General features: G+C 46.1%; 1 protein-coding gene across 2 annotated transcripts in view; it reads left to right on the top strand.

Annotated features, from left to right (window-relative positions):
- Positions 1-22,311, top strand: part of LOC139550178 (insulin receptor-like) — a 123,508-nt gene that overhangs the window by 69,137 nt on the left and 32,060 nt on the right. Inside the window, exons 3-11 of one of the 2 annotated variants that reach the window (XM_071360875.1) lie at positions 9,688-9,818; positions 11,499-11,692; positions 13,119-13,258; positions 13,358-13,502; positions 14,256-14,470; positions 14,808-14,934; positions 17,155-17,270; positions 17,609-17,740; positions 21,547-21,714. In XM_071360875.1, coding sequence (XP_071216976.1) covers positions 9,688-9,818; positions 11,499-11,692; positions 13,119-13,258; positions 13,358-13,502; positions 14,256-14,470; positions 14,808-14,934; positions 17,155-17,270; positions 17,609-17,740; positions 21,547-21,714 — 1,368 coding nt within the window. Of the gene's footprint in view, positions 1-9,687; positions 9,819-11,498; positions 11,693-12,112; positions 12,130-13,118; positions 13,259-13,357; positions 13,503-14,255; positions 14,471-14,807; positions 14,935-17,154; positions 17,271-17,608; positions 17,741-21,546; positions 21,715-22,311 lie in introns of those variants that run through there. The other variant, XM_071360876.1, reaches the window with a different exon arrangement.

Below are 22,311 nucleotides of genomic sequence, written 5' to 3' on the forward strand. Positions count from 1 at the left end.
CGGCTGGCTTCCGGGTTGGATGTGCATTGTGTCAAGCAGTGCGGCTTGGCTTGGTTGGGTTGTGTTTCGGAGGACGCATGGCTCTCAACCTTTGCCTCTCCTGAGTCCTTAACTACTACCAATTGGATACCACGAAATTGGGGAGAAAAAAGGGTTGAAAAATACAACATTTAAAAAATTACAAGCTTTGTTGGTTAAGCCACAGAACAAGTACACAAACCTTCCCACTAGCCAGGATTGACTGAGATAATAAGTAGGCTAGACATGCCGAGAGATGAGTTCAGATTGGTCTGCCATATAGGCTTCTGTCTATTTGAGCTCGTCAGTCTGTGTTGGTAATCCTGTCGAATGTGGCTTTTTTTATGTATTGTGTAGTGGAGCTGCATAAGTGTTGGTTTCCACTTTCTGGAGGATCAAGTTTTGAAATCAGTGGAATTAGAGTATGATATCTGAAGAGATGGAGAAAACACCTGTCTCCGGATTACATCTTCAAGCTAAGGGCAACTGTGGTATGGCATTCCTGAGAGGGAGACGCGTCCATGCATGATGATGTATACAGGTAAAATAATCTAGCATTAGCTAGCTACATTTTCAGATATTACACGTTTCTAATCTTGACAGAAAGTGGTTTCATTTCAAGCTAAAGTGTACTTTTAACTAGCTAGCTAGCGTTAGCTGGCTGGCTCCCTAGCTGACGTTATAATTCGTATCCCAGAGTCGAATTCATGCAGCGTAGTAATGACATGATTTGGCACTGTGTTCATTATTGTTTAACTAGCTAATGTTAGCTGGCTGGCTCGTTAGCTAACGTTACGTGACGTGTGTGATTCTAAACATTGTTTACCTAGCTAGGTTCATTGTTTACCTAGCTAGCTAGCAACATGTCTTAAGCTAAAGTGCACTGTTAGCTGGCTGGCTCTCTAGCTGATGTTATTATTTGTATCCCAGAGCCATTTGCTTTTCTAGTTAGAGCCTAATGTTAGCTAGCTAACATTGAACTTGGTTGGTTAGCTTCCAGCACTGTGGTATTGTTGAATATGGCCGGTGTCAGTAAACGTCTGCAAAAAAAGCTTAATGAAATTGTTGCCAGCAGAGCTGGTTAGGCTGTTTTCATGTTATCCCTAGGTAAACAAATCATCAAGTGTGCCATTTTCCCAAAAGTGAGTTTACAAGTTGATCAACTTTCAAAGCAGAATTACTTTCCCATTGTTCCTAAAATGCAGTGTATGATATACAATTTTGTAGCTCTGTGTGTCTACTTTTATCCAATGTAAAATAAAATAAAACACCATTTCAAATTTTGCTACATAAGACCAAATCCAGTTGGTGAGTCACATATATGCAATAACAGCATGTGTGGGGGCATGTACCCCCCGTCCCGTCCCGTCCCCAGTGAAAGTTGCGTCCCTGGCTGACTGTTCCATTCATAGGAATACTCACAGCTAGGGCCTGTCAGCATGATACTGATGAGGCCCCCTTGCTGGACTTCTCTATGCTACATGTTCGGCTGCAAACTGGACATCTCCAATATCTGCAGCAGGCAATCTTATGAGGTGGTGTTGACTGGGAGGGCCTGTGACAGGGTGATATAATAGCCAAGTGGTAACTTGCATTTTCTTCTGAAGAAAGAACTAAGCTTTTTGCTAATGCACTTCAAAACAAAAATGATTCAACTCGTTGTATCTTGCTTGGCTGAGGAATTAGCCTACTGTTTTATCAAGCCGGGTATTTTTTTTTATACAACTTTGCATTTTTCACATAACACACATTACCTGTCGTTGTTAATGAAGCCCTCTGTGTCATCAGGGCAATAACTCAGGCCACTATCAGAGGCTTCAAGATGTCCTTTTCATAGTATTCAAGTGAGACTCTGGCAACAACACAGGTGTCAACAAAGGTACTTGAGTCTCATGACCCACTTTTATTCTGAGATCTCGCCTGACAAGCTGTGAAAATAGCAAGTGAACAGTGAATGGAAATTATCGCTAAACCATTGCAATCACACATTGCCGGACATGTTACTATACCCACCTTTTGCTCTTTCTGGTAGGTCCCGGTATCCGGTCATGACTAGGGGGATCTGTCTGGCACTCAACTGTGGACTTTGTCTAACGGGGGACAACAGAGTCAACTAATGTCATCTTCCCTCATTTATAAACGTAGCTTGAGAAATAAAGTATTAACGGAATCTCAAATGCCCTGCAGATGTAGACTGACTGCCTCCAGATTGGATTCAGGCCGGTGACGCCGCTACAATATGCCACCAACTGTGACATGATTTGCTTTGGCCCTGGGTTGGTTTGTTGCTGCTAGTTAGTACACTGTTGTAGTCAGACATGAGTTAGCTAGTACCAACATAGCTGCATCCAATAGTTATTTGTGCCCTAGACACGGGTTACACCTCGGGAGGCTAATATAACTGCTTAGTCTAAATTACAATAATTTAGAGTGGCATGGAAATAAGATGACGTTGCTAAAGTAGGCAAATAATTAGTAGGAAACAAATTAGTCATATAATGTTGTCATCAAATTTACTTTAGAGAGATAGCAATGTTGCGACTACTGTTACTTGCGAACTTTGTAAAAAGATTGCTAGCAATGCTAATGTTAGCTAGCTAAATTACGGTGGTCCCCTCAATCTTCGTTGGCGGGCTAAAGTTCTACTGCATCTAAAGTCGTTCTGGTGACATCACAATCATGACAAAAGGTTTTCTTACTAATTATTTGCATTCCTTTGAAACGTTATTGCGTTTCCATGCCTAAATATACACAACCAGATACATACGCGGCAGGGATCTTAATCCTGGAGGAGATTGTCTCTGCTGCTGTTGTTACCAAGAGTGGCACTGCATCTCAGTGCTAGAGGCGTCACTACAGACCCTGGTTCGATTCCCGGCTGTATCACAACCGGTCGTGAGACCCTATGGGAGTCCCATAGGGCGGCGCACGATTGGCCCAGCGTCGTCCGGGTTAGGTTTTGGCCGGGCTAGGCAGTCATTTTAAAAACAAATTTGTTCTTAACTGACTTGGCTAGTTAAATAAAACAAATATATATATTTTTTTTAATCACTCCTTGCAATGCAGGAGTGACTCACCTCACGAAGCTCCCATTTTGCTCGTTGTTCTTCTTTGTAAACAAACACACGTGACTGGCTCAAACCGCTCTATGGGCCCTGGTCAAAAGCAGTGCACTTTACAGGCAATAGGTTGTCATTTGGGACACAGCCAGTGTTTCTCCTCAGGATGATTCCTCACTGCCACACTGGCAGAGATAGTGGGTCAGTGGGTGTGTCGTACGTGCATGAATTTGTTTGTGTATGTGCACCAAAGTGCAGCGTCTGCCTGTTTCTATGTGGTTTTGGTCTACTTTTCATGCATGCTGTCGTTCAGCGTCTCTAGTGGGGAGAGGCCAGCTCCCCCTACCAGCCAACACATTGGTTAAAGAGAGAGAGGCCAGCTCCCCCTACCAGCCAACACATTGGTTAAAGAGAGAGAGGCCAGCTCCCCCTACCAGCCAACACATTGGTTAAAGAGAGAGAGGCCAGCTCCCCCTACCAGCCAACACATTGGTTAAAGAGAGAGAGGCCAGCTCCCCCTACCAGCCAACACATTGGTTAAAGAGAGAGAGGCCAGCTCCCCCTACCAGCCAACACATTGGTTAAAGAGAGAGAGGCCAGCTCCCCCTACCAGCCAACACATTGGTTAAAGAGAGAGAGGCCAGCTCCCCCTACCAGCCAACACATTGGTTAAAGAGAGAGAGGCCAGCTCCCCCTACCAGCCAACACATTGGTTAAAGAGAGAGAGGCCAGCTCCCCCTACCAGCCAACACATTGGTTAAAGAGAGAGAGGCCAGCTCCCCCTACCAGCCAACACATTGGTTAAAGAGAGAGAGGCCAGCTCCCCCTACCAGCCAACACATTGGTTAAAGAGAGAGAGGCCAGCTCCCCCTACCAGCCAACACATTGGTTAAAGAGAGAGAGGCCAGCTCCCCCTACCAGCCAACACATTGGTTAAAGAGAGAGAGGCCAGCTCCCCCTACCAGCCAACACATTGGTTAAAGAGAGAGAGGCCAGCTCCCCCTACCAGCCAACACATTGGTTAAAGAGAGAGAGGCCAGCTCCCCCTACCAGCCAACACATTGGTTAAAGAGAGAGAGGCCAGCTCCCCCTACCAGCCAACACATTGGTTAAAGAGAGAGAGGCCAGCTCCCCCTACCAGCCAACACATTGGTTAAAGAGAGAGAGGCCAGCTCCCCCTACCAGCCAACACATTGGTTAAAGAGAGAGAGGCCAGCTCCCCCTACCAGCCAACACATTGGTTAAAGAGAGAGAGGCCAGCTCCCCCTACCAGCCAACACATTGGTTAAAGAGAGAGAGGCCAGCTCCCCCTACCAGCCAACACATTGGTTAAAGAGAGAGAGGCCAGCTCCCCCTACCAGCCAACACATTGGTTAAAGAGAGAGAGGCCAGCTCCCCCTACCAGCCAACACATTGGTTAAAGAGAGAGAGGCCAGCTCCCCCTACCAGCCAACACATTGGTTAAAGAGAGAGAGGCCAGCTCCCCCTACCAGCCAACACATTGGTTAAAGAGAGAGAGGCCAGCTCCCCCTACCAGCCAACACATTGGTTAAAGAGAGAGAGGCCAGCTCCCCCTACCAGCCAACACATTGGTTAAAGAGAGAGAGGCCAGCTCCCCCTACCAGCCAACACATTGGTTAAAGAGAGAGAGGCCAGCTCCCCCTACCAGCCAACACATTGGTTAAAGAGAGAGAGGCCAGCTCCCCCTACCAGCCAACACATTGGTTAAAGAGAGAGAGGCCAGCTCCCCCTACCAGCCAACACATTGGTTAAAGAGAGAGAGGCCAGCTCCCCCTACCAGCCAACACATTGGTTAAAGAGAGAGAGGCCAGCTCCCCCTACCAGCCAACACATTGGTTAAAGAGAGAGAGGCCAGCTCCCCCTACCAGCCAACACATTGGTTAAAGAGAGAGAGGCCAGCTCCCCCTACCAGCCAACACATTGGTTAAAGAGAGAGAGGCCAGCTCCCCCTACCAGCCAACACATTGGTTAAAGAGAGAGAGGCCAGCTCCCCCTACCAGCCAACACATTGGTTAAAGAGAGAGAGGCCAGCTCCCCCTACCAGCCAACACATTGGTTAAAGAGAGAGAGGCCAGCTCCCCCTACCAGCCAACACATTGGTTAAAGAGAGAGAGGCCAGCTCCCCCTACCAGCCAACACATTGGTTAAAGAGAGAGAGGCCAGCTCCCCCTACCAGCCAACACATTGGTTAAAGAGAGAGAGGCCAGCTCCCCCTACCAGCCAACACATTGGTTAAAGAGAGAGAGGCCAGCTCCCCCTACCAGCCAACACATTGGTTAAAGAGAGAGAGGCCAGCTCCCCTACCAGCCAACACATTGGTTAAAGAGAGAGAGGCCAGCTCCCCTACCAGCCAACACATTGGTTAAAGAGAGAGAGGCCAGCTCCCCCTACCAGCCAACACATTGGTTAAAGAGAGAGAGGCCAGCTCCCCCTACCAGCCAACACATTGGTTAAAGAGAGAGAGGCCAGCTCCCCCTACCAGCCAACACATTGGTTAAAGAGAGAGAGGCCAGCTCCCCCTACCAGCCAACACATTGGTTAAAGAGAGAGAGGCCAGCTCCCCCTACCAGCCAACACATTGGTTAAAGCTGAGGGTGGATCTGCAGCTGCCACTGTGTGATGGAATGGAGTCAGCTCTGGATCAGGAGTCTGAGCGGTGTGTGTGTGAAGGGCTGCAGGCAATGCCAGTGACTTTGTGTGTGTTTAGGGATGGGGGAGGGAGTGTGTATAGTGCAGCTGAGAGAGACCGAAGGGGGGGAAAGGTAGACAGGCAGAGAGCATTCAACACCCAATATTCAGAGAAACTACTGTCAAGAGGATTTCATCAATGATAGTTACTCATTCAGCAACATTGTATCTAATCCCCTCATTTGATACTGTTAAATTATCTGTAATTAGCCCCTTGTACCACCCCCTCTTACACTCAGTCAGGAAGGAAGGACAGGGGTCCATGTTGTGCTCAGAGGGCTGACCCCATGTCACATGACTGCTGTGACGCTAATGAATCCCAGCAGAGAGAGAACCCCCCCCCCACACACACACACCAGAGTAATGTTGGGAGTGGGAGTTGACACAGATATTGCATATCACTTGTGCTGGTCAGTATAATGCGGTGTCAGTCAGTATAATGCGGTGTCAGTCAGTATAATGCGGTGTCAGTCAGTATAATGCGGTGTCAGTCAGTATAATGCGGTGTCAGTCAGTATAATGCGGTGTCAGTCAGTATAATGCGGTGTCAGTCAGTATAATGCGGTGCCAGTCAGTATACTGCGGTGCCAGTCAGTATACTGCGGTGCCAGTCAGTATAATGCGGTGCCAGTCAGTATAATGCGGTGCCAGTCAGTATAATGCGGTGCCAGTCAGTATAGTGCGGTGCCAGTCAGTATAATGCGGTGCCAGTCAGTATAATGCGGTGCCAGTCAGTATAATGCGGTGCCAGTCAGTATAATGCGGTGCCAGTCGGTATAATGCGGTGCCAGTCAGTGCCAGTCAGTATAATGCGGTGCCAGTCGGTGCCAGTCAGTATAATGCGGTGCCAGTCAGTATAATGCGGTGCCAGTCAGTATAATGCGGTGCCAGTCAGTATAATGCGGTGCCAGTCAGTGCCAGTCAGTATAATGCGGTGCCAGTCAGTATAATGCGGTGCCAGTCAGTATAATGCGGTGCCAGTCAGTATAATGCGGTGCCAGTCGGTGCCAGTCAGTATAATGCGGTGCCAGTCAGTATAATGCGGTGCCAGTCAGTATAATGCGGTGCCAGTCAGTATAATGCGGTGCCAGTCAGTATAATGCGGTGCCAGTCAGTGCCAGTCAGTATAATGCGGTGCCAGTCAGTATAATGCGGTGCCAGTCGGTGCCAGTCAGTATAATGCGGTGCCAGTCAGTATAATGCGGTGCCAGTCAGTATAATGCGGTGCCAGTCAGTATAATGCGGTGCCAGTCGGTGCCAGTCAGTATAATGCGGTGCCAGTCAGTATAATGCGGTGCCAGTCAGAGCCCCTTTTCTGTGGTGTTGTTTTGCTCTACATTGTAATGGTTGTTGACCTGCTATGAGATAGTTGTCTGTGTTTGTGTTTTTGCGGTTGCTTGTTCAGTCAGTTGTTAATGTAGCACACACTCACAAAAACACCCTTTCAGTTCATGTGACCTGACCTGTGGCCTGAGCCCCTCGTTAGGCTGTTGACCAATCCTAATCTAATCTGGCTCTGGAGCTACCTGAGATGATTTAATCATGCAGGACAGGCAGTCAGCAAGGTGTTTACCTCTCTCTCGCTGACACACACACACACTGCCAGTACCAACTGGCTTTGAAACTCAGCAATGGCAACGAACGTTACCATGTGTATGTGTTAGTGTTGCACGGTATACCGAAATGTAGGTACTTTTTCGATACTATAACATGGAAAATATATTAGGTATTAGAATTGTTGTTACTTTCGGTACTTCTGTCAAATGTGTCCCAAGGAACAAGTCTCTATCAGCCCAGCTGATGTCCCCCTTATAGCTTGAGTGAACCGTGGCCTGCTCCACTGAGCCTTGAGCCTGCTCCACTGAGCCTTGAGCCTGCTCCACTGAGCTTGTTCCACTGAGACTGCTCCACCGTGCCTGCTCCACCGTGCCTTGAGCCTGCTCCACTGAGACTGCTCCACCATGCCTACTCCACCATGCCTGCTCCACTGAGCCTGCTCCACTGAGCCTGCTCCACTGAGCCTGCTCCACTGAGCCTGCACTGGGAGTCTGGGCTGCATCATGTTAGTGCTCCACTGAGCCTGCACTGGGAGTCTGGGCTGCATCATGTTAGCTCTCCACTGAGCCTGCACTGGGAGTCTGGGCTGCATCATGTTAGCTCTCCACTGAGCCTGCACTGAAGTTAACACACTTGAACAATGCAACACGGCATGTAGAAATGTTGAAACTGTTAATTACTGTTCGCAAAACAATGTCCATACAGGCTAGAACACTTTACAATGCAAGAAGATACCGATAGCTTCCACCTTTGTAGGCTAACATTCCTTACTAGCTGAAGCTAACAAATTCATTACCCAGGTTTATTCATTTACTTAGTCGGTCTCTCTCGCGCGTCTCTCCCAAAGACTATCTATTGCCTCCAGTGAACGGACTGTGTGTGTGAATAGGGCTCCGAGGGGCCACCCCCTTCTTGCCTTGTGAATGACATCATTACTGGTTAAAGAGACAGCGTGTGCACTTTTATAAAAATTCTATGCAAATGTTGTTGATCAGTACAGTAAAATAAGTCCCAAATGGAAGGGAAACCGATTGTCATCTATAGCTCCATGAAATCAGCCAAAACAAGCTAAATAACTCAATGCATGCACACACTCCTATTGAATGTACGTTAGCCTGTATTGTGAAATAGGTCTAGCCTACATCTTGGTTTACTCAGTTTATCAATAGATGAGACATTTACCATTCAAATAAACTATTACCATTATGTTATGTAGTTGGTAAAAAAAGAAAAAGTCTAATTGATTGTGAGATTGATTCATTCATGCATTCATGGCTGTCTGAAAAATTGACGTAAAAAATATATATAATTTTATGCTGTTGAACTCAAAAGATTGAGCTGAGTTGATCAAATCAAATTGTATTCGTCACATTCTTGGTAAACAAAAGGTGTTGACACTGTCTGGATTAAGGGCCGTTCTATGCCTTAGGCTAATACGCCTTCTTTTTCTGCTGTGGAATCGTTTTGATATCGAGTAGCGTGATACTCAACCTGTTATCGGTATCCAAGTCAAAGTTCTGGTATCGTGACAACACTAGTGTGTGTGTGAGTGCTCTTGCACAGTGTTTTCTTGCCAGCTTGGCAGTAGATGAAGTGTGTGTGTGTGCGTGCGTGCAATGTTTCCCCTGGGATTTTTTCCCCAGCAGCGGTGGAAAATCTAGCTAATTTCCTGCAATTCTACACATTTTACCATGGCGTTTGCCGTGTTCTTATGCTATCTGAGTGACTCAAACATTATAACAAAATTGTATTCCCATGCCATGACATTTTTGGAAGTTCAGATTCTCCCTGACTGCCTAGTTTTTATTTTTGTGATTGTTAGTTTCCAAAGATGATTTTATTTTAAATATATATCTGGTCTTCATACTTTATCTTTGATCAGATTTTTTTGGAATGTTGGCAATGATTTATCACTGGTGACCTGCCGCTGCTAAATGAATCTAGGGGAAACACTGGTGTGTGTGTGTGTGTGTGTGTGTGTGTGTGTGTGTGTGTGTGTGTGTGTGTGTGTGTGTGTGTGTGTGTGTGTGTGTGTGTGTGTGGCCTGGGTCACCTTGTTAGAAAGTAACATTTAGTGATTTCAAAGCAAACCTGGGTCAAACACACATACCAAATACTTACTGACCTGGGTCAAACACACATACCAAATACTGATTGACCTGGGTCAAACACACATACCAAATACTGATTGACCTGGGTCAAACACACATACCAAATACTGATTGACCTGGGTCAAACACATATACCAAATACTTACTGACCTGGGTCAAACACATATACCAAATACTATTACAATTACCAAATATCCTATTACTAAACCCCCCCCCCCCCCCCCCTCCCACAGTGTGTCCCACCAGCTGTAAGCACCGGGCCTGTACCAGAGACAACCAATGTTGCCATGAACAGTGTCTGGGAGGCTGCTCTGAGCCCCACAACAGCAGCAGCTGTGTTGCCTGCAAGAACCTCCAGCACCAGGTAAAGTTGAGATGACTTCAACACACCTTTCACAATCACATTAGTTGATTGTTTTGGGGGGGGTGGGGGGGGGTGGGGGGGCTGATGTAGATGCTTGTATATACAACGCCAAGAGAAATTCCTTTTGACTTTTGTTGCATAACAATAATGTTTCTGATTCTAGATGTTAGAGATGATTCATTATTTTAAGGTCCAGAGCAGTCAAAAATGTGATTTTTCTGAGTTTTCTATACACTACATGGCCAACAGTAGGTGGACACACCTTCAAATTACTGGATCCAGCTATTTCAACCACACCTGTTACTGACAGGTGTAAAAAAAAAAAAAAAAAAAAATGAGTACTCAGCCATGCAATCTCCATAGACAAACATTGGCAGTAGAATGGCCTTAGTGACTTTCAATGTGGCACTGTCATAGGATGCCCCCATTCCAACAAGTCAGTTCGTCAAATTTTTTCCCCGGTCAACTGTAAGTGCTGTTATTGTCAAGTGGAAACGTCTAGGAGCAACAACGGCTCAGCCGCAAAGTGGTAGGCCGCAACAAGCTCACAAAATGGGATTGCCGAGTGCTGAAGCGTGTAGTGCGTTAAAATTGCCTCTCCTCGGTTACAACACTCGCTACCGAGTTCCAAACTGCCTCTGGAAGCAACGTCAGCACAATAACTGTTCATTGGGAGCTTCATGAAATGGGTTTCTATGGCCGAGCAGCCGCACACAAGCCTAAGATCACAATGGGCAATGCCAAGCGCCGGCTGGAGTTGTGTAAAGCTCGCTGCCATTGGCGCAGTGGAAACACATTCTCTGGAGTGATGAATCACGCTTCACCATCTGGCAGTCCTGGGTTTGACGGAATCTGGGTTTGACGGATGCCAGGAAAACGCTACCTGGCCAAATGCATTGTGCCAACTGTAAAGTTTAGGGGAGGATTAATAATGATCTGGGGCTGTTTTTCATGGTTCGGGCTAAGCCCCTTAGTTACAGTGAAGGGAAATCTTAAGGCTACAGCATAAAATGACATTCTAGACGATTCTGTGTTTCCAACTTTGTGGCAACAGTTTGGGGAAGGCCCTTTACTGTTTCAGCATGACAATGCCCCTGTACACAAAGCGAGGTCCATACAGAAATGGTTTGTCGAGATCGGTGTGGAAGAACTTGATTGGCCTGCACAGAGCCCTGACCTCAACCACATCGAACACCTTTGGGATTAATTGGAACGCCGGCTGCAATCGCCCAACGTCAGTGCCCGACCTCACTAATGCTCTTGTGGCTGAATGGAAGCAAGTCCCTGCAGCAATGTTCCAACATCTAGTGGAAAGCCTTCCCAGAAGAGTGGAGGCTGTTATAACAGTCTCCACTCCATATTAATGCCCATGATTTTGGAATGAGACGTTCGACGAGCAGATGTCCACATACTTTTGGTCAGTGTATATATCCACACTATGAGGTTGGAATAATACTTTGTGAAGGTGATAATGCCTTTTAGTGTAAGAGCTGTTTGAAAAGACTCTCTGCTATTTCAGCCTGCTTAGGTGGGAAGGAGTTTTGGCCTTGTTTATTTAAACTCTTATGTCATATCTGCTATTACAAATATCACCTACATTTGTTATTTTACATTCCCAAATGCTCTAATCGATACAGATGTAATTGATTAATCTAACTCATCCATATTCCGTACTACCAGGAGGCCTGTGTGGACCGCTGTCCCCAGGGATACTACACCTATAGGGGCTGGCGCTGCGTCCCTTTCTCCTTCTGCCAGGACCTCCACAACAAGTGTAAGCAGAGCAAGAACAGCGACTGCCACCAGTTTGTCATCCACAATGGAGCCTGTATACCAGAGTGCCCCTCCGGGTATACTACTGTAAACTCTACCACGTAAGTCTATAATACAGTACTATATACTACTGTAAACTCTACCACGTAAGTCTATAATACAGTACTATATACTACTGTAAACTCTACCACGTAAGTCTACAATACAGTACTATATACTACTGGAAACTCTACCACGTAAGTCTACAATACAGTACTATATACTACTGTAAACTCTACAATACAGTAGTATATACTACTGTAAACTCTACCACGTAAGTCTACAATACAGTACTATATACTACTGTAAACTCTACCACGTAAGTCTACAATACAGTACTATATACTACTGTAAACTCTACCACGTAAGTCTACAATACAGTACTATATACTACTGTAAACTCTACCACGTAAGTCTATAATACAGTACTATATACTACTGTAAACTCTACCACGTAAGTCTATAATACAGTACTATATACTACTGTAAACTCTACCACGTAAGTCTACAATACAGTACTATATACTACTGTAAACTCTACCACCTAAGTCTATAATACAGTACTATATACTACTGTAAACTCTACCACCTAAGTCTATAATACAGTACTATATACGACTGTAAACTATACCACCTAAGTCATACGGAAGACGAATCGAGGCTGTAGTCGCTGCCAAAGATGCTTCAACAAAGTACTGAGTAAAGGGTCTGAATATTTATGTAAATGTGATATTTCAGTTTTTTATTTGCGATAAATTTGCTAAAATTTCTAAAAAGTTGTTTTATCTTTGTCATTATGGGGTATTGTGTGTAGATTGATGAGGGGGAAAAACTATTTAATCCAATTTAGAATAAGGCTGTAACGTAACAAAATGTGGAAAAAGTCAAGGGGTCTGAATACTTTCTGAATTCAGCGTAATTACAAATCATTTGTAGACTGCAAATTGACCACAAGAAGCCAAAACAGATATTATTTGACTAAAACACACACTATTTGACTAAAACACACACTACTGGTCGAAAGTTTTAGAACATCTAAAACACCTAAACCCATTCAAGGGTTTTTCTTTATTTGTACTATTTTCTACATTGTAGAATAATAGTGAAGACATCAAAACTATGAAATAACACATATGGAATCATGTAGTAACCCAAAAAGTGTTAAACAAATCAAAATATATTTTATATTTGAGATTCTTCAAATAGCCACCCTTTACCTTGATGACAGCTTTGCACACTCTTGGCAGAGTTCCCACATATGCTGAGCACTTTTTGGCTGCTTTTCCTTCACTCTGCGGTCCGACTCATCCCAAACCATCTCCTTTTTACAGTCTTTATGTCCACCAATATGTTTTTTTGTTATTTTTTTGCTCAGAAAAGTTGGGGGGCCAAATAAAATCACCCGCAGGCCGCCAATTGGTGATCCATGCCCTAGATCCTATGAGGGTGTGTTATCTGATGTGTGTGCTCTCCCCTCTCATCCTGCAGGTTGGTCTGTACTCCGTGTGCTGGGCTATGTCCTAAGGTGTGTATGGGCCTTAAGATGGTGGACTCTGTGACAGCAGCCCAGGCTCTGAGAGGATGCACCGTTCTCAACGGCAGCATGGATATCAACCTTAGAGGAGGAAGTGGGTATTAGGGGCTCATGTCCAATTTACTGCTGTGTGGGGGTGTGTGTGCGCGCTTCCAAAGTAACTTCTGAGTTAATGATGAGTATGTGTGTGTAGATAACATAGCAGCAGAGCTGGAGGCTAACCTTGGACAGCTGGAGGAGATTACAGGCTTCCTGAAGGTCCGGCGCTCCTACGCTCTTGTCTCGCTCTCTTTCCTCCGCAACCTACGGGTCATCAGAGGGGACACACTGATGGACGGGTAAGTTTACTTTCCTTCTCTTCCTGACCCTACTGTTCACCTCCTCTTCCTTATTCTGCTCCTCTTCCTCCTCACCACCTCCTCTTCTTCCTCCACCTCCTCTTCTTCCCCCGCCACCTCCCCCTCTTCCTTCACCTCCTCTTCTTCCCCCGCCACCCCCTCTTCTTCCTCCTCTGCCTCTTCCTCTTCTTCCCTCGCTGCCTCCTCTTCATTCCCCGCCACCTCCTCTTCTTCCCCCGCCGCCTCCCCTTCTTCCCCCGCCGCCTCCTCTTCTTCCCCCTCCGCCTCCTCTTCTTCCCCCGCCGCCTCCTCTTCTTCCCCCGCCGCCTCCCCTTCTTCCCCCTCCGCCTCCTCTTCTTCCCCCGCCGCCTCCCCTTCTTCCCCCTCCGCCTCCTCTTCTTCCCCCTCCGCCTCCTCTTCTTCCCCCTCCGCCTCCTCTTCTTCCCCCTCTGCCTCCTCTTCTTCCCCCTCTGCCTCCCCTTCTTCCCCCTTCGCCTCCTCTTCTTCCCCCTCCGCCTCCTCTTCTTCCCCCTCCGCCTCCTCTTCTTCCCTCGCTGCCTCCTCTTCATTCCCCTCCGCCTCCTCTTCTTCCCCCGCCACCTCCTTTTCATTCCCCTCCGCCTCCTCTTCTTCCCCCGCCACCTCCTCTTCTTCCCCCGCCGCCACCACCTCTTCTTCCTCCACTTCCTTGTATTTTAAACTATATCTGTTACGTTTGAATAAATCAATATAATGTGTGTGTTGCTTCCCCAGGGGCTACTCGTTCTACGCACATGACAACCAGAACTTGCGTCAGCTGTGGGACTGGACCCAACACAACCTGAGCATCCTGCAGGGACGCATGTTCTTTCAACTCAACGCTAAGCTCTGTATGTCAGAGATACGCAAGATGGAGGAGGTGACGGGCACCAGAGACAGGCATACCAAGAACAACATCGTATCGAAGACCAACGGAGACCAGGCCTCCTGTAAGAACCGTACAGTCTGAGTACACACACACACACATCTGTTGTGTTTCACAGACCTAGGACAGTGTAGTACTTACCATATCCTCTGATAGTGACTGTGTGTGTGTCTCGGTGGTGTGTGTGCGTCTCGGTGGTGTGTGTGCGTCTCGGTGGTGTGTGTGTGTCTCGGTGGTGTGTGTGTGTCTCTCTCTGTGTGTGTGTGTCTCTCTCTGTGTGTGTGTGTCTCTCTCTGTGTGTGTGTGTCTCTCTCTGTGTGTGTGTCTCGGTGGTGTGTGTGTCTCGGTGGTGTGTGTGTCTCGGTGGTGTGTGTGTGTGTCTCTGTGTGTGTGTCTCTCAGGTGAGAACCAGGAGTTAAGGTTCACTCAGGTGCGTGCTACACATGATAAGATCATAATCAAGTGGGAACCGTTCTGGCCTCCCGACTTTAGAGACCTGCTGGGCTTCATGGTCTTCTACAAGGAAGCGTAAGTACAGCTGTGGGTGTGTGTGTGTGTGTGTTGGACATGACTGTGATGCCTGAAATTTCGGCAGCCAGTGATTATCAAGCAAATAACTGTCAGTGTCACGGTAATTGAGCGTTAGTTAACATAAAACACGTTTAGCATCTCCTGGCTTCCCCACACATATCCTACAAGCTACAGATGCAGACCTTAGGAACATTTACATTTGAAAAAGTCTAATAAATCCATGTAATATAGCCTACACCTTCACAATAAATCCATTATTTATTTTAGACGGGTCTAAAGAAACATGATATGAAGATAATTGAGTCTATTGGGCCTCCCGAGTGGCGCAGCGGTCTAAGGCACTGCGACGCAGGGATTGAGGCGTCACTACAGCCCCTTATCCAATTCCCGAGGTGGAAGAACTATTCATATTTACTCTCCGTCAGCCAACAAGATGAGTCGGCCTAACGAACAGCAAAAGCATCAGCCTATGTCAATCTACTATCCCCCATAGTACAAAAGTCGACCTATTCTATTCTGTGTGAGAAATAAATATTCCAAACATAGTCTGGGACAGTTGTGGGATGCAATAGATCCCAAATTAATACAACCACTAGCGTCAACAAAAAAAAACGTTTCTACGCAATGAGGCTGACTCAACCAATCAGAACGTTCAGCTTGAAATATGATCAAGTATCAGGCTATTTATTCACATGATAAGTGCAGCAGTGCGCCCACGCCACTAGGCTGTAAGAGCGCCGGTTCCAGTGGCAGGAAAACACCATTATAAAAACTGAACACAAATACCATTATGCGGGTAATGCTTTTATTCTAAAGGTGCATTTTTTATGGCGAAAATTATCTTCCCCAAACTTGAAACTGCTTTTATATATATGCCAGTTATACTCTACTCATGTTGTAAAGTGGATTAATGTGCTTCATTTTATGAAGTTATTTGGCCACTTTAGTTGTGATATATACCTTATCAGAACATATAGGCCTATGGACTAGGCTACATGAGGTATGCAACTTTGATTTAAAAAAACATTGTTTCTTGCCTTACACTGGGGATCATTCACAGGTGATAGGCTAATATTGTCACTATCAGACTATTCTTCATTTAATCTTGTTTAAATAATATATGTGTGAAATTAGTTTTGATTTAGAATGGACCGTTATCATTCACCTGTCTCGAAACAGGGGAGAAAATACACTTTTCATTTTTATGCTAACACTATGGGTCGGGACCAGAACACCCGCCAAATGCGGGTAGATTTTGTAATTTGCGGGTAATGTCTATTTCACCAGCCACATTGGCGTGTGGTCACACGGTCAAATTGACCCAAAATGCTACTAAAGTGTCACTTTGTCCTCGTGTTTCTTGGTCAGTTACATCATTTAGTTTGTTAGTTTGAGTTTGCTGAAATTTTCTGCTGCTAGTGAAGGGAATTTAGAGATGTGTTTTTCCCCTCACAGACAAGGAAGTGGCCAGTTACCACGGTAACGGCACGTCCCTTTAAAAACGGGCAGCTGAACATTTTTGGCTCGGGAACGTTAAGGGTGTGCACTGTGCTTGATAGAGCATAGATCACTCCCAAAACCTTTTATTCATGGACTTTAAGTCATTTCATTCATAAACTAATTAATTGAAATACTTGAATTGATCTCCTAGATTTGTTTGTGTGTCTACTATAGTAGTAAATGAGCTGTATTACTCGTTTTTGTGGCACTTTGTTGATTCATGGTGTTCAGTTCCATCTGTTTGATTTTTGGATCTAAAATTATAACCTGGGTGGTTCCAGCCCTGAATGCTGATTGGCTGAGAGCCATAGTATATCAGACCGTATACCACGGGTATGACAAAACACTTATTTTTACTGTTCTAATTACGTTGGTAAACAATTTATAATAGCAATAAGGCACCTCAGGGGTTTGTGGTATATGGCCAACATACCACGGCTAAGGGCTGTGTCCAGGTAATCCAGATTGCGACATGCTTAAGAACAGGCCTTGGGATATTGGCCATATACCACACCCCCTCGGGACTTATTGCTTAAATACATTGGTTAAAAAACGAAGGTCGCAAAAATTAAACCACATTGCTTCTTAATAGTAACATATTTATCTGTTTTTTAGGTGTAAAAAATACCCCAACGTGACAGTTTGTCTAAGGTGTTGTATAGTGTGTGTGTGATATTCACCTTTAGTATTAACTGTCTCTCTCTTCCCCACTCCCAGGCCCTACCCCAACGTGACAGAGTTTGATGGCCAGGATGCGTGTGGCTCCAACTGGGTAATAATTGACGTGGACCCCCCAGCTCGGGCAACAGAGGGAAACCCACAACAGGAGCCAGGTAATGTTTTATTCTCTTCTGTCTTACAACTGTATTGATAAGGATAGATACCCACACACTGTTGAAAACATGTTCCCGGTACCCTGATTCACTGTAGTAGCATGTTAGGAACAACAAGTGTTGCATTTAATAGTGTCTGTGCTGCAACACATAACAATACTAATAATGATACCTAATGACTTTATTGTCCATATGGTGAAATGTAGTTTGCAGCTCTTTGCACACATTAAAACATATCATAACATATACACTGTAGTTGTACGGTAGGAACAACAAGTGTTGGGCTCAATAATGTCCGTCCTGCAACACAAAGCTAACTATACTATTGTTCCTTCCAGGTACCTTGATCTTGTCTTTGAAGCCCTGGACGCAGTACGCCATCATGGTCAAGACCCAGCTCTCTGCCTCTGATGAACACCAGGTCCTCGGGGCCAAGAGCAAGATCACCTACGTCAGGACAGATGCCACCAGTAAGACCTTACTTTGAGATATAGCTGATCCAGAATGGCCCATAGGGCAGGAGCCTATCTCCTGTTTCATTAGCCCCCTGGACAGGAGGCTAGTCTATCGCAGGGCCTTCTCTCCAATCCATGTCCTTAATGCTGAGTTCCAAGCAGAGAGGCATCGGGTTCCATTTTAAAGTCTTTGTTATGAATCGACCAGGGATCGAATCCCCAACTTTCTAATCTCAAGGCCGACTCTCTTAACCACAAGGCAACTGAGTTGGTTTTCTCAGTTCTTAATGAATTCATGTCTGCCTATTTAGTGATCTTAAGTCCACCTTCCCCTCCCCCAAACCCCTAATCAAGCCAACAGGTGAGTGAACAATCCAATCAGCCAGTCAGCTAGCAGGTTAGGTTCTCCATGGTTGAGGGTGGGATTTGAATACCCCGGGTTGGGATAAGTGGTCTAAGAGCTACAACTTAGGGTAGATTGGCTCTTGTCCTCTGCCTCAGCGTTTAGCTGTTGAGGTGTGTCAAAGCTAAAGGTATAAGAACAAGGAAGAGGAAGTTGATGATGAGATAGGAGTACGACCTTTACCTCCCTGTCTCATTGTTTCTCTGTCTTGTGCCAAACGGCTGTAGTCACTAGTCACTCAAGCAGAGCTCGGAAATCTTCTGTCACCCTGCGTGTGTGTGTGTCACCCTGCGTGTGTGTGTCACCCTGCGTGTGTGTGTGTGTGTGTGTGTGTCTCCAGAGGACAAACCGGTTTTGGTTTCATCAACAACAGGTGTTGTGTCATCTCCTTCCTGATAAACCACATCACAGTGTGTTATTATATTATTATAGTGGTATTACAGTGTAGCCGCGTGGTATTACAGTGTAGCCGCGTGGCATGCAGCCTCACACCTCGCACAGCACTGGCTGGCATGATGCGTTGGCTGGGACACCACCATCAGAGCCCGGCGGGCAGGGAGGCGGGAAGGATTGTCGAGGTTCTTTTAGTTCCAGATGAAACAGTCTCCAACTGTAGTTTTAGTTTTACCCTCCTTGTCTCTAGCCTGGTCCCAGATCTAGAGTTTCACCCTCCTTGTCTCTAGCCTGGTCCCATATCTAGAGTTTCACCCTCCTTGTCTCTAGCCTGGTCCCAGATCTGGAGTTTCACCCTCCTTGTCTCTAGCCTGGTCCCAGATCTAGAGTTTCACCCTCCTTGTCTCTAGCCTGGTCCCAGATCTAGTGTTTCACCCTCCTTTTCTGTAGCCTGGTCCCAGATCTAGTGTTTCACCCTCCTTGTCTCTAGCCTGGTCCCAGATCTAGAGTTTCACCCTCCTTGTCTCTAGCCTGGTCCCAGATCTAGTGTTTCACCCTCCTTGTCTCTAGCCTGGTCCCAGATCTAGAGTTTTACCCTCCTTGTCTCTAGCCTGGTCCCAGATCTAGTGTTTCACCCTCCTTGTCTCTAGCCTGGTCCCAGATCTAGAGTTTTACCCTCCTTGTCTCTAGCCTGGTCCCAGATCTAGTGTTTCACCCTCCTTGTCTCTAGCCTGGTCCCAGATCTGGAGTTTCACCCTCCTTGTCTCTAGCCTGGTCCCAGATCTAGTGTTTCACCCTCCTTTTCTGTAGCCTGGTCCCAGATCTGGAGTTTCACCCTCCTTGTCTCTAGCCTGGTCCCAGATCTAGTGTTTCACCCTCCTTGTCTGTAGCCTGGTCCCAGATCTGGAGTTTCACCCTCCTTGTCTCTAGCCTGGTCCCAGATCTGGAGTTTCACCCTCCTTGTCTCTAGCCTGGTCCCAGATCTGGAGTTTCACCCTCCTTGTCTCTAGCCTGGTCCCAGATCTGGAGTTTCATCCTCCTTGTCTCTAGCCTGGTCCCAGATCTGGAGTTTCACCCTCCTTGTCTCTAGCCTGGTCCCAGATCTGGAGTTTCACCCTCCTTGTCTCTAGCCTGGTCACAGTTCTAGTTTCACCCTCCTTGTCTCTAGCCTGGTCCCAGATCTGGAGTTTCACCCTCCTTGTCTCTAGCCTGGTCCCAGATCTGGAGTTTCACCCTCCTTGTCTCTAGCCTGGTCCCAGATCTAGTTTCACCCTCCTTGTCTCTAGCCTGGTCCCAGATCTAGAGTTTCACCCTCCTTGTCTCTAGCCTGGTCCCATATCTAGAGTTTCACCCTCCTTGTCTGTAGCCTGGTCCCAGATCTGGAGTTTCACCCTCCTTGTCTCTAGCCTGGTCCCAGATCTGGAGTTTCACCCTCCTTGTCTCTAGCCTGGTCCCAGATCTGGAGTTTCACCCTCCTTGTCTCTAGCCTGGTCCCAGATCTGGAGTTTCACCCTCCTTGTCTCTAGCCTGGTCCCAGATCTGGAGTTTCACCCTCCTTGTCTCTAGCCTGGTCCCAGATCTGGAGTTTCACCCTCCTTGTCTCTAGCCTGGTCCCAGATCTGGAGTTTCACCCTCCTTGTCTCTAGCCTGGTCACAGTTCTAGTTTCACCCTCCTTGTCTCTAGCCTGGTCACAGATCTAGTTTCACCCTCCTTGTCTCTAGCCTGGTCCCAGATCTAGTTTCACCCTCCTTGTCTCTAGCCTGGTCCCAGATCTATTTCTTCTATCCTGCAAGTCCTTGTCACTCATTGTCAAGCCGTGTTGGCTGACATCATGCTACCTCATCTACCTCCTGTCAGGTTTATGTTGCAGTGTTTCCCCTAAATCGTTGCCTCCACTCCAATAACAATTATAAAAGCCACTTCAGTCAGTGTAGATGAAGGGAAGGAGACGGGTTAAAGAAAGATTGTTATGCCTTGAGACAATTGAGACATGGATTGTGTACACTACATGAACAAAAGTATGTGGACACCTGCTCGTCGAACATCTCATTCCAAAATCATGGGCATTAATATGGAGTTGGTCCTCGCTTTGCTGCTATAACAGCCTCCACTCTTCTGGGAAGGCTTTCCACTAAATGTTGGAACATGGATCACTAATACCTTTGACCTTACACAGCTAGTTAAAGGGCCAACCAGGGTGACTTGTTGCTCTAAAACACAGATTGATTTGGTGTTCAGTAATAAACCAGAGAGAGTGACTAAATCATTAGTGGCTGCTTCCATTCAGCCACAAGACTATAAGTGAGATCGGCACTGATGTTGGGCGATTAGGCCTGGCTCGCAGCCGGCGTTCCAATTCATCCCAACGGTGTTCGATGGAGTTGAGGTCAGGGCTCTGTGCTGGCTAGTGAAGTTCTTCCACACCGATCTCGACTAACCATTTCCGTATGGACCTCCCTTTGTGCACAGGGGCATTGTCATCCTGAAAAAGGAAAGGGCATTCCCCAAAACTGTTGCCACAATGTTGGGAGCACAGAATCGGACGGAAATTTAGGACGGAAATTGTTGGAAAGGTGGCATCTAATGGCGTTGCCATGTTGAAAGCCAGTGAGCTCTTCAGTAAGGCCATTCTACTTCCAATGTTTGTCTGTGGAGTATGCATGGCTGTGTGCTCCATTTTATACACCTGTCAGAAACGGGTTTGACTGAAATGGCCAAATCCACTAATTTGAAGGGATGTCCACATACTTTTGTATATATAGTGTATCACCCAGGACAATAAAGCCTGCTACTGCGTCTGTCTACTAGTCAGTCAGTCTCTGGGCTATTCATCTGTGATCTTACTTAATTCCTCCTTGTCTCACAGCTGATACATACTACAGTTAAACTTATTGCTAGTTTTATCTTTTGATCAGTCTATGGATATGTTTTGAGTTAAGTTATTCTGCATTCTGTGATCTGCTGACCTGAACAAGAAGAAGAATAAAGGTATGATTAACCCCATGTATCCCCGTCCTCCCCCAGAGCCGTCAGTGCCCCTGGACCCCATCTCCTCCTCCAACTCTTCCTCTCAGATCCTCCTGAAGTGGAAACCTCCCACGGACCCCAACGGGAACATCACTCACTACCTGGTGTACTGTCAGCAGCAGCCTGAGGCCAGCGAACTCTACAAGTTCGATTACTGTCAGAAAGGTGAGTCTTTTCTCTGTGTGAACAGTTCTGTTCTATTCAATTCTGCTGTTCTAATCTGTTGTTCTATTCTGCTGTTCTATTCTGCTGTTCTATTCTGTTGTTCTATTCTGCTGTTCTATTCTGCTGTTCTATTCTGCTGTTCTATTCTGCTGTTCTATTCTGCTGTTCTATTCTGCTGTTCTATTCTGCTGTTCTATTCGGCTGTTCTATTCGGCTGTTCTATTCTGCTGTTCTATTCTGCTGTTCTATTTAACTGTTCTATTTAACTGTTATATTCTACTGTTCTATTTTGTTCTACTGTTCTGTTCTACTGTTATATTCTGTTCTACTGTTCTATTTTGCTGTTCTGTTCTATTCTGTTCTGTTCTACTGTTCTGCTTTTCTGTTCTGCTGTTCTATTCTGCTGTTCTCTTTTCTACTGTTCTATTCTGTTCTACTGTTCTCTCTGGTTCATACAGATGATATAGTTATGTGACAATAATTAGTTAACTTCCAGAAAGGTGAGTGTGAGAGTGTCTTTCTCCGGTGGACTGTTCTATTGTAGTGATGGAAAAATGTATACAGTACAGTACCGCAATCAAATGTATTTTTTTGGTT

Source organism: Salvelinus alpinus, chromosome 23 (assembly GCF_045679555.1).
Source record: "Salvelinus alpinus chromosome 23, SLU_Salpinus.1, whole genome shotgun sequence".
In the NCBI taxonomy this organism is placed as follows: Eukaryota; Metazoa; Chordata; class Actinopteri; order Salmoniformes; family Salmonidae; genus Salvelinus; species Salvelinus alpinus.